This window comes from Dicentrarchus labrax, unplaced genomic scaffold, assembly GCF_905237075.1.
Source record: "Dicentrarchus labrax unplaced genomic scaffold, dlabrax2021, whole genome shotgun sequence".
NCBI classification, from domain to species: domain Eukaryota; kingdom Metazoa; phylum Chordata; class Actinopteri; family Moronidae; genus Dicentrarchus; species Dicentrarchus labrax.
Window position 1 is genome coordinate 12,048,483 of NW_026136711.1, and position 16,368 is coordinate 12,064,850.

Genomic DNA, 16,368 nt, shown 5'->3' on the forward strand with positions numbered 1-16,368 from the left:
ATACGGTAGAAACAAACTTGAGCTAATGAAAGTATAACAGGAAGAGTCTACAGCCATGCTAGCAGCTCTGTGAGACTGTACCTGTACTGTAGACACAGCTGTGCTTTGAGCTAAATGCTAAGGTCAGCATGCTAATATCTTCACAATGACAACACTAACATGCTGGTATTTAGCAGGTTTACCCTGTTCACCATCAGTTTAGATGGACTGTTTAGTCCATGTTAGCATGCTAACATTTGCTAATTAGCACGAGTGCAGCTGACTATTAGATGAAGTTGAAGGATCACCAAATATCAATATCAATAATGTTGCTAGAGAGAAAGTCTGGGGAGTTAAGAGGATTCATTCCTCTGTCGACCATGAATGTTCACACACAATTTCATAGCAGTCCTTACAACAGCTGTTGAGATGTTGTAAATTGCTGGACTGACAGGCTACATTACTATCTACCAGACCACTAATGTAAATGTAAAAACTGGGACACTTCTCAGCATTTCTCACCAAACTTTTGTGAGTTCACTGACCAATATATAACATATTATTTTGCTCTTGAAACAAAACTCCTCCTGAGAGAGGGGCGGCCTGGAGCCACCAGTGAGCCTTTCCTTAACCCTTGTGTTTTTTTTTTCCATCACTGGGATGCTGGGATTCATCCTAGAGTAGCGTGTCCTGAAACCTTGAGTTTAGAAAGCAAGTGTATCTGATCAAAGTTCATATTTTTCTAACTTTAAGTCAGCTTTAAGGCTTTCTAGATTAAAAATGTAAGCAATAAATGCAAAAATGAGCCATGGAGATTGCTTCTGATCAAATCTCACTAAGCGACTCAGCTGGAGGACACGAGAAGGGCAGGCAACCAAGAGAGAGACGTCAAGAGCATCCACGGCTGCCTCTCCTCTTTCTGTCACCCGGCTGTGGTGTCAAGGTCTGAATAAATACCGCCTACAACGATGTACATAAGTGTGTGCAGTGTGCATATGCAATATCCTGCAATTCTCCTGTGTTTCATTGAGTAAGCACAAGAGCAATATAGACATCACAACAAGCGTCTGAAGATAATGATGAATCCCACTGCTTGAGGCAATGACAAGAAGTATAAGAGAGAAAACAAACTGTGTTCTGGTTAAATGATGCTGCCTGGATAATAGACAGAGACAAATGTGAGCAACTACGCAGTTGTGACAGCAAATTTTCTCCAATAGTAGCCCTACGTTCTGTATATGTCACTGTCCGGCTATTGTCTGTGACTTTCCATTAATCCTCAGAAATTGATCTGTTTTGTTCTCTTGTTTAACGGTGACTTTAGTATTGCAATGCCACTTTTACTGAAGCCTATTATGTTCTAATCATCCTCTCTCTCCTCTCCCCTTGCCCTTCTTTCTCCTCTCTCTTTCTCTCTCGGTGACAGATACCACCCTGTCCAGCGAACGTGGTAAGTACTGCAGCCGCACACTCCCTTGATTTAGAGCCATCTGTGAGTGGACTCTGCCAGCGTCAGCGGATTGGCTGTTTGTGTTGATGTGGAAGGAACCATTCTCGGATGTTAGTCTCAGTAGGGGAGCGCCGAACCTCAAACATCATTTGCATCACCAGGAAACTATTTTCCTCTGCATCACATTGCATGTCATGGCAAATGTTGAAACGAGGAGAAAAACATCAAGCGAAGGCAATTATGAAAGCAGCAGCCGCAGACCCATGTGGCCAATCAGAATTTGAATTTAGCATATTTTCCCTGCACGCATTTTGCCTCGACCTACTTAGTCAATTTACCCCCTTTTGACTCCAATAGTATTCAATAAGAAGCCACTTTCACTTTGTCTCCTTCCAGCTTTAGTGGAACACATCTCCATGCAGTCTAAATAGAGAGTAGATGGATTCCCCCACTGAGGCAGCCTCTCTTTTCATTTTATTTTGAATTTGACTCCCCTCTGTTGTGCTTGTCGTTATTAATGGCTTCCCGTGCTTAGCCGAGCACTTTAATCACTTCGTCAAACAGGTTGAAAGAGAGTCTATCTGCAGTACTGTTTTTGAAATATCTTTTCGCATGTGCATGTGTGTGCTCTGGCCAGACATCTGGTTTGCCTTGTAAGCAGCATGAGAGCACCTGTGTCAGCCATACTTCTACTGCTTTGTGTGTGCTAGATGTTCCCACTGCACATGATATCATCAGAGTTTCAGTATGGCACTGAGACAAAAAGTGATCTTGCTGAACTTGTTCTTCGCTCCATGAAGGAGGATGCTTTGGGGCGAAATTGTCAAGCTAAATTGGTGTGGTGGCATCACACAGTGCAGACAAAACACCACACGCTGTGTGTCTGGTCTTTGAAACCTCAAAGTGGCAAGAGGGAAGAGAAGAGTAAAGTTGTGGCTTAGATCAAGCACTTGAGGTTTATTTTTGTGTTCCTGGTTAACCCTCATTCACTGGTGGAGGCGATACGCAGCACAGAGAAGCTTGTGTGATCAATTTTTCATTGCCAAGCTAGCAACAGTGTGGCGCTTTTTTTTAAATCCAGTTAGGCTTGAACAAAGAGCTGGGAATAAGAAGTCACAATAGGCAAAGATTTGTATTCATCCTGAGTGTTATCCTTGATTTTAACCTTATCTCTGCCTTTCCTAACACCATGAGTTCTCTCTTCTCCCACACCTTCTTCCCTTTCCTGTACTGCTGAGTAGTCACATAATGTGAATGATGTTCCTCCATGAAAGGCAGAAAAAGGAAGAGTGATGTAATGAATGGATTAAAAAGAAGATGAGAGAGTGAGAGAAGGCAGTGCTAGTGCAAGGTCTGTGCGCCCTTGGCTTATCACTCACCTGAGCATACATCATTCAATTTCTGTATGTCGTTCCTGTACATGTGCAAGTGTGGGTTTGTAAGAATATAAACATACAGTTTTTACCTGCAATGCAAAACAGCACATACTTGAGCTCCCTCCCCGTGTCTTCCTGTGCTTAACAAGCTCCTCTCTGCCCCCTCTGCAGTGATAGGGTGTGTTTGGAGTCGTCTGATAGGCCTCCTCAATGTGAAGTGGCTGCCGGCGCATCCTCTCCTAGCTTAATTGGCTGTACCTGAGGCAGGAGGGCAAGGTGTAATTGCGATAAGAGAAAATGCTGTGCTTGGCTGGTTTTAGGCCCTTATCTATAGTCCCCGGATTGATTATGGTTTTTCTGCCAGCCGTGCAAATTGTTCAACCCCATGAACTGCAGTGGAAACCACCTTAACTCTGTCTTGGACAAACTGCCATGCACATCCGCAAACTATAAAACAGACGGTGCATGTACTGCTGATGAGGCTACAATGTTCTGACCACTGGCTTTCAGATCTGATCTCTGCTGGTTGTGGGCGCTCACACAGTGTTTCAGGCTTTCTTTTTCTTTCCGCTGAAGGCAACAGAAATTATATTAGAGAGAGTACAGTTTAGCATCTGGTGTACCATATGAATGTTTTTCTATGGTCAAATTAACAAGGTTATACTGTATCTCCCTGCAGTTATTTTCATCTCAGTCAGAAATCAATATTCCTCTAAATGCCAAAATGTCTTAAAGCAATAGTTCAACATTTTTCTTGCTGAGAGTCAGATGAGAAGATTGCTACCTCTCATGTCTCTATGCTAACTATTTATCTGAGCCAGCAGCTTAGCTTAATAGCTTAATTTATAGAGACTGGAAACAGCTACCCTGGCTCTGTCCAAAGGTTGAAGTATTATTAAATAAATTATCTGCATTTGTATCCGTACTCGGAATGGACAGGACTTAAACCATATGTGGGTGGTGCTTGTACTGGAATTTGACAGGATTAACCAGAAGTGGTCATTTAAACCGGAAATTGATATGGACTGATCAGAAGTTGCTATATATAAGAAAATTATTAGCCTCAGAATTGAGTTTCAGAGCAACGTTTTAGATCACAAGAGTAAGAGAACTCTTAACAAGAATTTGCTATATTTAACAAATCCAGTCTAAAATGTGGCCATAACAGATCATTAGATTTATCATGTTTTTTTTTTTTTTTTTATTAATCTAAATTAATGTGTTCAATTAAACGTGTTGATTAGTGAGCTTAAGAAGAGCTGGTAGGCAGATTTTGTTGGACAGAGCCAAGATAAATGTTTTCCCCTGTCTCTGCAAGAAAGTGTTTCCCAAGCATTTCCCAAAATGTATTTTTTTTTTATTATTACTATTTTTACATGTGAGGTCAAAGCCTCTGCACCAGATGCACCTACTGTAATGCTCTATGCACAGTCTCTCACTCTGTCTGTGTCTCCCCCACCCCGTCCTCTCTTTCACTGGTTTTCAGTAGTCGTTGGGGCTGAAAGAGCAGCTAATGGGCTGTGAAATGTCTCCAAAGCTAGAGCAACAACAGAAGCTAATGTCTCAAAGCCCTTCTAAAACAACACAAGCGGCAAAGAACCCTGACAGTGCAAAGAGAGGAAAAGGGGAGGGAAAACATTCCTGGTTTCCTCTGATGTGTCAAAGAGGCTATTTCTGTCAGCCTAATTGTAGTGAAGCTTTCCTAGTGGCCTTGGTGAAATAACATAATTGGCTGCTGAAATGGATTGGACTGCAACGCTGGCTGCACTCTGTAGGGTTTCGTTTTTCCCATGTAACGCAAGATCTTGAATGCAGCTCAACAGTGTTCTGACAGTTGCTGTTTCAATCTTGTTGGCTGCAGAACACAATGCTTAGCAGGGCAAATTCAAGGCTCAGGGATATTGACAGTGTGAAATATTACAGTTGACAATTTTAGCCGGACAAGTTGATTCAGCTGCATGGAACCGGAGGGCTATTGCTCCACGTGAAATAAGGGATTTAGTTTCACAACCTGCCTTATAAGTGCTAATTTGACCATGTGTTCATTTGAAGAGTAGTCTACTTAAAGCCCTAGTGGTGGCTGGCCCGCCCAGGTAGATAAAATCTGAATTCCTTTTTTTTTTTTCAAGCAACATGCACAATTGTGATTTCATAATGCACACAGACCAGCAGAAGTTAAGGGGACCGGCATTATAAACTAAATAATATGTGACTGAGTGTGTTACACCATTGATTGAGTTTCCTCTTTGGCCGTTTGCTCTTTCAAAATGAATAGGTGCAGTCTTTGGTTATGTACCGTAACCTCAGATTCTATGAGTATAGGTGCAGCCCCCATATTATGTACTCTATACAGTCCGTGTGCTTGGCATTAAGGATGCAAAATATTAAACTGAGGGTGCAATGCATGCCTTTGCACCCTCGTAGAACCAGGGCTGACTATAAAACGATTGTAACTACATGTAATAAAAAATAATGAAATGAAATGCAATGCAATGAAATAAAAATAAAATAACTCATCATTCCCACACTAAACGTGAATCGTATCGCTGTTGCAGTACAAGGTTTCTACCATATTGTGCAGACCTTCCTAAAAACAAATGTTATTGGGATCACTGCAGAAAAATGCACATGAACATACAGAAATTCACCATCACTATTCACTATTGCTGACCATACACAGTCCAGCCACCACTCACCACCACAAGTAAATTCTCAACCTGTGTGGAAGGAATAATGTTAAAAAAAAAGACCTATGTGGAGATGTTAGCATTAAATGCCAAGGAGGAACTGGGTAGAATGCAATTTTTGATCATTCGCAAGCATTTTTCTCTAAAATGTGGTGAAGCATGCGACCCCTTCTGCTTCTCTTCCCCCTCAGTACCAATTAAAGCTGTTTTTCTGCAGCAGATCTTGAGCTGATGAAGACAGCCACTAAGAGCTCTTGAAGTGGAGTCGCACAGGACCTGTATGGCAGATGGTTTGTGCAAGAGTATGAGCAAAAGAAAAAAAAACAGCAAAGAAGGAAACAAACAAGCATAAAAATGGCAGCCTGTCTCCAGTGAGGAGCTCGTATTTTCTGCCCAATTTAAGACTTACAAATTCCAAATTTTCAAACTTTTCCTCAAAAATACTGTCAAACCTGCAGGAGACCAGGGAAAACATTAGATCTTTTTCTTTGGAGAATTTTTGCACACCATCTACAAAAAACTATTGAGACAACTCAAATCTCAGCGAACAAAAAAAAAGGGGGCTGGGAGCTGCTTGATCTCTGTGCTTTGACCGGCTCTCCCAGCTGAATGGAGACCAGCTTTGCTACGGGCTTTCGCTACAAAAGCTGAGACGGCAGAGAGTCAAGGCACAGAGGACAGTGCCTAATGGCTACAAGTCCAGCTTTCCCCAGTGGATTACATGTTTTAAAAAGATAAGGCTTGATCAGAAGAAGCCAAAAAGCCTCTTTTTTGTGATGCAGATGAGGGCAGACAGGAAACTTGCTGAAACCAATGGGATCGAAGGCTTTGTGCTGAGGTTTAGAGCATACAACTAGAGATAATACAGAATACAAGCACTTTACTGTGCAGTAAGTTTTTACATCACCTGTGGTCACCTCTCCTTTAATCCAATGAAAAAAGTACATTCTGCCACTTTAAGGCATCAGAACAACTAAGCATCACCTTTGTTGTCAAGCTTTTGGAATGATTTCTATCTCTGCATAAGTCCCTGCTTACATCTCCATACCAGCCGTTTATTTTAGCCATGCTGTATACTTGACCAATTAGTTCACACTTCATTTTAACACCCGGGCTGGGACTAATGAAGCCACATTTCCTGGGGTTAATTATACCAACATTATGGGATATTATGAGGAACAGGAAATGGCAAAGCACGCTTTAGTATCTCTTCCTTTCATCATCACCTCCCACTGTGGGAGACTATTCCCCTCCAGCTCTCCCTCCATCTATTTTATATATCTCTCCTCTCTCCTCCCTCAATACTTTCAGACACGTCCTCCCATCTCTCAGCGACAAGGCTGGATTGCACAGAAGCATTAAGGGACTGAGAGACAATGCCGGTCCAGGCAAATCCCTATACAAATTAGAGTGTAGAGACCATTATTAAAGCCAATTGCCAGTGCCTGCTACCAGCAGTTAAATTACAATGTCTCTTGAACAAAAAGGCGAGCGTTTTTTATTACCGCCGTTTTCCCTCCTTGGCAGAGCTGCGTTCTGGAGCGAGTGCAGCTTTGGAACTATGTCATTCTTCAAGATCTGGGTTGGAATTATAATGTACTCTGCTGACATTCGCGTGATGCCTGGTCCTCAAAGAGGCAAACACATGATTGGCACCCTGGTTTTCACAAAGAGCATTAAGTTTCTTCGTTTTGAAAGAAAAAAAAAGCCTGATGTTTTTCTACACACCTCACCTCAGATGCTCAGTGTCTCAAAGGCGCACGGAATACTCAAGTTTGCTTTCATGTGAAGTATGCTGAGGCGATTTCTGTGGCTGGCTTTTAACTCTTGCATTTGGTGCTTTTCTCTGTCAAATGGGTATTTCAGCTGGAACGATTTTCCTGTCAATCACAGTGTTCCTTACACGCACAGATTACTTTGCTGCTGTGAGGATGCACTGAATTCTGTGTGTGTGCAAATGAGTGTGCATTCTGCGTTTGTGTATATGGGTATGTGTGTGTGTGTGTGTGTATACATGCCAGACATTTTATGTTATAAGTACTAATCTGTCACTTCTATAAGATTACTGCTGGAGCTGACTTCATGCGGCGCATGTCAACATCCTAGCTGACAAAACCTGCTGAGTTCCTGTTTCCTTGACGTTTATTCTAACTGCACTTCCCTCTATGTTACCAAATTACTTTAATCGACACTAACTTGACATATTAATATCATTTAAACTCTCTCCGACTCACTTCTTCACTGCTGCAGTTTTTCCCATTTAGGGGCAGATCTAGTATATAGAGCACTTCCAGTCTCACTGGGCCGTTTTCCATAATGACATAACACTGTTGTGTAATTATTGTTCATCCACACAACAAAGCAGATACCAATAAAAACTGAAAAATATTACCAATGACATCGTCACAGTTCAGTCCTGTTATTTTGTTAACATGAACAATTCTTTTGTATGGTTTTAAAAACCAGAGAGCAAACTTATCTTAATGAAATGAAATTGTAAACTATGTGGGTTTTTTTACACAGTAATTAAAACTGTACCTACGCTCACATGTGATGAGGACTTTTAGTTTATAAATGTATCTATGTCTGTACTAAAGAGTCTGTACTAAATGTTTAGTTAATGTACATCAACTCTCTTTTGTTATAGTAGTATAAAGGATGTTCATTTTTTTATCTTGAGGGCTTAGACACAGAAATAGCTCTAGGACTACAATAATGCAATGCAAAATATTACCACTTATTTTACGGAGAAAGAGACGCTGAACTGTAAAACACTTTGTAAAGTATTCTCCCTGGAAAAGAAAAAAGGAAACGAGTGTTTTCTGTGAAGTATGAAGAGGCGTATCTTTCTCACCTATGACAAACTCTAATTTCCTCTGCTCCTGATTCACGCAACTGTCAGAGTCACTTACTGTTACAGTTTTCTCCCTCATCATCCAATAAAGCACATCCACTATCCACTGATCCTCTGATCTTTCCTCTTGCTCCACAATGAAGTAGAATTCTGTGATTTTGAGTCAGATGACTTGCTAAATTGTGGATGGATTCATATCATCCACAGAATGAACTGTGACAACTTTTGTGGTCCTCTGATGTTCACTGTAGTGCCATCATTAGGTCCAAAATAAATACCTGCAATGACAAACTAACGACATTTCCATCAGCATAAGCTGTACTTTGTGTTTAGTGTATTAAAATAAAGATTGCTCACACAGTAAACTAAAATCAGCGTGTTAGCATCGTCATTGTAAGCATATTAGCTCAATACAACGTAGATCCTAACTACAGCCACGCAGAGCTACTAGCATTGCTCTAGACCAGAGGTCAGCAACCTTTACTTTCATAAGACCCATTTTTGCTCAAAAACCCTGGAGCTGCACAACATATTTAAGTCTTAATTAGAATATTGATATATACCTAGATACATATTTGTAAGCTGGGGATGTTGGTGGTGAAAACCAACAGATCTGTCCACGTACTATTAATATGTCTATTTTGCTATATTTCTATTTTGTTTGGGTTTGGAATCCGTAGCTTGCCTGTAGGGCGATTTAAGACTAGTAGCCACTGCTGAGGTTCAGCAAAATATTGAGGAGAAGGTGCCAGGTCAGGATGTAACATATCACACACATTAGTTAACACAAATTGTATTCTGTGCGTAATGGCTACACATTTTTACAATTAGATAATTTAAGAATCATTGAGGCCGTAACACTAAAGAGGCTGAAGGTGAGCAATGTCTGGATCAGGGGGACAATGAAAGTATGGTCAATGGTACGTAAGAAATTAAAACTGTCAAACTCCATTTGTAGGGCCACCAGAATTTCGACAAATCCTGATTTTTTTACCATCAAGTTTTTACAACTAAGACATTACCTTCAGACACATAAGGAGTGGGAGAATATCTGTAAAACCCATCTAAACTGGAAAAACTAATAATGACATTCTCAGAGGGAGGGACAAAGAAAGGGGCTATATCAAACTTGTGTAAGGTACTTCAACAGGAATCTAACCATAACAATTTGGATGTCATGGAAAAATGGGAATTGGAAGCGAATATTATAATAACATGAACAATGGGAAGAAACATTCAAAGCAGGACATAAGGTAACTAGTAGTCCAACATGGAGGGAGTTTAATTGTAAGATCAAAATGAGGTATTTTAACACTCTATCTATCACATCAAAATATAGTAATACTTCTGAAATGTGTTGGAGAGGTTGTGGATTGGTCGGGGACTTTACACATATATTTTAGGATTGCCCAAAGATTTTAGATTTCTGGAAGTATACTCAAAAGGAAATAAAACATGTTTTGGGTATTGACTTTACTTTAGATCCAGCACTGTACATATTGGGTATAGCCCCAGATATTGTCATAAATAGGGACCTGACTTTCTTACTGAGAATTCTGCTTTTAATAGCAAAGAAAACAGTTACAGCTTCTTGGTTGAAGCCACAGCCCCCCAGTATAATGGAATGGAAAGAAAGGGTAAAAAAGGTGTACATCATGGAGAAAATCCCAGCGAGGTTACAGTTAAAATCAGATCATGTATGTAGTCAACGCTACATGTTGCTCATGTTACCTTCTTTTAATAAGGAGGTAGAAACATAAGAAGATGATATGAGGACATGATTATATGTGAGAGCTGAGACTGCAATAGCGTCTCCTAATGTGTGTTCCTAATGTATATGTTACGTGTATGCGTGTATGTATGTTTGTCTGTCAGTTAATCGTTCAGGCCTACAATAATGCTATTATAATTTGCTATAATGCAAATAAATAAATAAAAATCCAAATAGTTTTTTCTCAAAGCCACCACGAGACACTGAAGAGTGGCTAAAGAGCTACATGTAGCCACTCTTTTTTAGTCTGTTTTTCTTATGTGACCTCTTTTAATGATGAAAAATCTAATAAAATAATTTGCTCTTCCCACACACTGCAACACTGTACTGGGTAGTTAGATATTAGTTGATGTACCACCCTCAAACTAAAGGCCAGCATGTGTTGATACAGATTGTGTTGCTCATTAGGTATTTAGTTTTTGTAATTAGTTATTTTGTTTTGATAAACTTCCTTATGTTAAGCCAGATATGTGCTGAAACTAAAAACTAAACTAACTAAAGAAAACGGACATAAAGTTATCAGCAATAACCTGTTGCAGGTGTTAAAGTGTTGTAAGCTGGATTTTTCTTGTAAAGCAGCCCATACTTGTAAGGCACCCAAAATGACCCTGTTGTTGTCCTCTCCTCATCCTTCATTGTCGTTTTCATGCCCTATCATATCAATGCCCCAATTCATTTTGAATTGATTGAACTGTTCCGCACCACTGATATTTTTCATTTTAAGGCCGGAGGAAAGACAGCATATTGCTGGCTCAACCTTTCCAAACAGCACCTGTACAAACTGTTTTTCTTCACCCCACTCTTACAGCTCCATCACTCTCGCTCTCACCCACTCTGTAGATTAGCTCTGCACTGTGCTAGCGGAAGAATGAGGCCAGCGAGAATCAAACATTAATCAGCTGCTGTTTTATAAGACAGAGGGAGCGCCTGCTCTCCCTGGGTCCCCCTCCTTCTTGCCCTTAGCCTGCCCTACCACCGAATGTTAATGTGACTGCCATTACTCATTTATGAGCTGCCCGCTGCTCGCTGCCCAGAGCCTGGTGTCCGGGCCTAGGCTGGCATGGCAGGCACACTGCAGGTGAACGGCTTTGCCAGGGCATTCAGCTGTGGCAGGGCCAGGTCTGTCTTTAAAAAGAACATGATTAGGTGGGCTGTGTTGTTTAACTGTCTGAAAAAGGACGGAAGGTGTTATTGGAGAGGTAGGCAGTTGTGAGCATGGTGTCCTATATACAGTATGTGATATATAAAGTAAGAAAACACAATTAGAAAACAACACTGTCATCAAAACTGCAAGGATCACTCATTCACATAAGGCCAAACGCAAGCTGTCCAATTTTTATTCAGTAAATGGGCAATATGATATGATGTATTCACATTTGGACGGTTGTAATTGGATATAAATCTTGCTAAATTGCCTCCATGGTGAGACTAAGTACCTCGGTATGTGCAGACAGGCAGCTTTGAAGAGTGAGAGCTGAGTGGTTGTTCTTGGTATCCAGGACACAGAGCGCAGCAGGAGTCATTCTTATTCTTAGTAGCGACATCAATAAAGGAGCAAGTCTGCGCAAGGTGAGACACACAGACACCCTCTCTCGACAGTGTGTGAAGAGTTGCCATCAGTATCCGGCTGCGTGGCAGAAATTAATGAAAAAAGCAAGGAAGTATGGGCTGCTGCATGTGTATAAAGCGAGTAAAGACAAAGAGTGAGGAACAGAATAAGAGGGAGGAAGGTGACGATTGAATGTATTTGTGTCACAGGTTTTCCTTTGCCTCTGTGCTGCTGTGAGCTTGTGTGCTACAGTGACCCTAAAGGTGTTGTTTAGTGTGAAGTGGCTGATGATCCACGATCCCACAGATTGTCACGCGATTCTTTTTCCCAGATGGCTTTGCTATTTGCCTTTTCCCCCATGGCTATACTGCTTCAGCTGAGTGGATATAGTCAAGTGAAGCCCGTTTCCATGCATGTTTGATGCCTGTACTAGAATTACCACTGATGGCACTCTCCAGCACATGACAATGTTTTTTTTTGTGTTCCCTGCTCCATACAAATTGGTTCCCTCTCGGACATAACAAAGATGTTTGAATAGTGTTTTTACACGCTGAATATTTTAAACACAGTCGACCAACAGTGGAGTAACTCAGCCTATAACTGTCACTGTTGCACATGAGGAAAGAGTGCACAAACAGAGTTTCATGTTTATTTTAAGAAAACTCGCCCAAGGAGGATGTCTTCTCCTTCATCTCTTACTTGCCAATGGAGCCTCATATATTTGTGGCCTTGGGGGGATTTCTCAGCATGCAGCAGAAACAGGAAGTGTGTAGCCTGTGGCTAAAAGGTAGATACTTCTCCTGTAGTGTTACACAGTGCACATACACACATGTATACTTCACTCCTATGGGAGTGCTAATCCCCAAGAGATGAAAGGAGACTCCCACTGCTCTCTGATCCCTGTGTCCTGCTGCGGCGGTTCATTTGGTGCCTGGCGGAGGGAGACAGGTCCAGTTGATGCTCCCACATATGGTGTCCTTGACCGAAGCACAGACGTGACTTAGGCCAAGCCCCATGCTGATCCAGAAAGTTCCCTATTAGAAATCGATGTCCGTTTGACGCCCCTTTCATTCAAGCACTCTCTGTGGTCTGTATCACCATGGAGAGAAAAAAAAGGGGCAGAGAGAGAGAGTGTGCCTATAAGCATAGTGAAGATCCTTTCACACCTCCCTGAATCATGATGTTTCCCCATGGGAACCCAGGCGTTAATGCTAGATTAACTATCTCTTCATTAAAAGAAACAGAGTCCTCTGCTCAACCTTGATGCTGTGAAGAAGTGCAAAGGTTCACTCAGAGTCCATTGACCCTGTCTGCTTCTGTTGTGATGGTGTGTGTCTGTCCCTGTGTAGGAATCAATGTGTGTGTACATGTACATGTCCAGCCAGTATAACTGTGTACCACTTGTCTGCAAGTACAACAAAGAGAAAATTGGTGCTTAATGCTTAAATAAATGCACTTCAAAATCATTAAAAGGTGATGAAGAAAGGGGAATATTTCCTGACAGCTGCTTCAACCTCCATGAGGACAAACTCAGTAATAGCCTCCACCGTGGTACATCCTTGACCATATTGAGAGCTGCTGCGGCTGCTGACTGATGTAGGTCTTTGTTATAATTCTTCTCAATGTCATGAATTTTAAAGAACAGATAATAAACCCCAAGAGCCCTTATTCAGCACAACAGCACTTAATAAGGAAATTGCCAACCTATATCCCCTACATTTAATCACAAATACAGTCCAGATGGCTATCTTCAGTTCTGATTACTTCCCTAATTCTCTGCTTGACTGCTAGCCTAAATGGGAACCTTCCTTCAGAGAAAGAAAATAAAGGAATCAGCAGTAAGGGATTGCTCAAGGTGTCCCTGCAAATGTCGCTGTTCTTTCCTGCACCTGAATCCCCTCACTAAAGCCCACCTGGTTCTATAAAGCCAGAGGTGCATAAAATCATATAGCACAGTATTTTATACGTGAGCACTTTAAGAGAGAAGAGAGGACTGTTGTTAGGAGAGTGAAAAGGCTGTGTTTGCGAAAATGAAGATGCATGTAAAAAAAAAAAAGAACTTTAAATCAAATCATCATAATGTTGGTATGGGCTCTCTTACAGCCTTACACTAATGTCTGAAACTCAATGTAGCATACCACATTAAACGTGATGGTAATAATACTAAAAATACCACGTTTGGAAGCCTCTGGTTTTGTCAACACATTTTCAGACACTTGGTCTAGTTTTGGTAATCTGCTGGATTTTTCTATGTCAAGTTTCTATTCTTCTCCATGTCCTCACTGTTTAAAAGCATCGTTCAGTGTTTTGTGAAATACACTTATCCACTTTCTTAACAAGACTTAAATGAGAAGATCGATACTATTCTCAGGCTGGAGCCTGCAACTAGTTGTCTTAGCTAACATAAATATTGCAAATGCAGTTTTTCCACCTCAACTTTTGTATAGATTAGATATACAAGATATAATGTGTTAATCAGTGAGCTTTAGAGGTGCTGGTAGGTCGATTTAGTGAGCCACTCTAGCCATTTCCTCCCATTTCCAGAGTTTATGCTAAGCTTAGCTAGCTGGCTGTTGGCTCCATCTGTTTAGTGTGTAGAAATGAGAGTGATATTGATTTTCTCATCAAACTCTCTGCAAGAATGCAAAAAGGATTGTTTGCCAAAACCTCTAACTATTCCTTTAAAGCAAGCATGTAGAGCAACGTGGTTAAGTTGAAGACTCACAAGGACTTTGCTACAGGTGGCAACAGACTTCATGGGAAATGTTACATTTTGTTGAGCATCTGTTGTCTCTCTTTATTACATCGATTATCACCATCACAATTACTTTAACAATAATTTTGTATATGCAAGTGCTCCCCATGGCACCTCAAAATGAGTCCAATAAATCTGCTATTAGAGTCTAACAGCCAGCAGCTAACATGAAAGCTTGCAGCCTAGTTTAAAACTTGTATCCCATTTTGCCGAGTAGGTTAGCTCCACTCAGGCACCTCCAGTTTCACCTTTGCAGAACACATTGCACTGTATTTTAGCCTACTGCTAAAACAGGTGGCACATGTTCTCCCTGCAAAAGGACACCTTTGCGAGCTCATAAATAACAATGTTGAATGTTAGGGCCGTGTAGAACACATGGGGGTCACCTCCGTACAAGTAGGGCAGTGTTGTCCATAGAGGATTGGGGCGCATCCTCCCTCCGTCCGTCTAGAAGTGGCTACCATCAGCAGGTTTAGAGCAGGAAGTGCCTGGTTAATATTTAGGACGAAGCACATTGAACATTAGTTTTCCCCCAGGCTGTCCTTTCCTCTCTCTCTCTCTCTCTCTCTCTCTCTCTGGTGCCAGCTATGCGACAGGTGTCTTTTCAGCCCTGGATGTGATAAATGAAGGGCTGTTTGTCTGAAACAGAAAATAAAATGCACCCCGTAGGGCAACAGATAAAAACAGGGCCCCTAGACATCTTGAACTGGATTAATCATACAGTACATAAAAGGTGCTCTCCTGAGATGCTGTATGGCCATTTATGAAAACAACTCCTATATTAGTCACTCATTAACAATATGATTAAGTACCATAACATAACCTTCCAAATTGTGTGCTGTTTGGTGTTTTGCCTTTGCTGGAGTGCACCTTTATTAGCACTTTTCACAAATCCTGCTGACAATTTGTAGAAATTCTTAATTTTAATAAACAAGTTCCGTTGTGAGTTTTCTCAACTAATAAACTTCATTATGATAACTGTGTTGACACATTATGTACCTTCGCATTTATCGGAGTGTCAATGCATAAAAATGTCACTTAGCCTCATTACATGAGTGTGTGTTTTTGTCATCATTACTGTAGGAGTTAATGATGCTGAGAGAGAAGGGCACTGCTCTGGGTTGGCTAGAGGGACAGAAGACATGTACCTGCCTTCTCCTGAGACACTCATTAAGCAGCACAGTGTTCACATCACATCACATCGCTGCTTGGGTCCACAGAGGGCTACATTAGCTGCATATTTATATTTCACTGCATGCACATGCAAGTATTTGCCCTAGGGGGCTCAAAAACAGATGCCTAAATAGTCTTGTCAAATAGATAAAGTAAGTACTGTCGTACCATGGAAGGTACTGGTGGTTCTGAGGAGGTACAGGATTAAATATTAAACAAAATGTTATCTTGAAACAGCAACAACTCATAGGCTCTTCCAACTGCCACCCACCTGGAAGCAATAGGCAAACACAGTCAGGTCATCACACTGAGATAATAATAATGAGTAATCAAATTGCCATAGTGTCAACAGTATACTTTTGCGCGTCTGTAATTAGGGCAGCATTGCTAAAAATACTGCAAAAAAGTAACAAACCATGTTACTTTTACTTTAATCCTGTAGCCATGTTTTTAGGTATTAAAAATGCAAAGTATGACTATGAAACACATTTTGGCAGTGCATCTTCAGACATCACAATGAGACTATACATACAAATGTACACACACACACACACACACACACACACACACACACGCACACACGCACACTCACAAACACACCTCCTTACCCTGTCCACCCCCACACAAATTCACCTGGTAGAACAGAGTGACCTCGTTCTGCCAAAACCCTTCAGTCATCCTCAGTGCACTAACACATACACACGTACACACGTACACACACACACGCTTGCCTCTCACTCAGCAGTGTTGAGTGCAGGCTCCCAGCAAGCACGC

General features: G+C 41.2%; 1 protein-coding gene across 2 annotated transcripts in view; it reads left to right on the forward strand.

The window, feature by feature from the left end:
- cdh4 (cadherin 4, type 1, R-cadherin (retinal)) overlaps window positions 1-16,368 on the forward strand; it is a 183,303-nt gene that overhangs the window by 74,153 nt on the left and 92,782 nt on the right. For both annotated transcript variants that reach the window (XM_051416544.1, XM_051416545.1), the window contains exon 3: window positions 1,406-1,429. In XM_051416544.1, coding sequence (XP_051272504.1) covers window positions 1,406-1,429 — 24 coding nt within the window. The remainder of the gene's footprint in view (window positions 1-1,405; window positions 1,430-16,368) is intronic.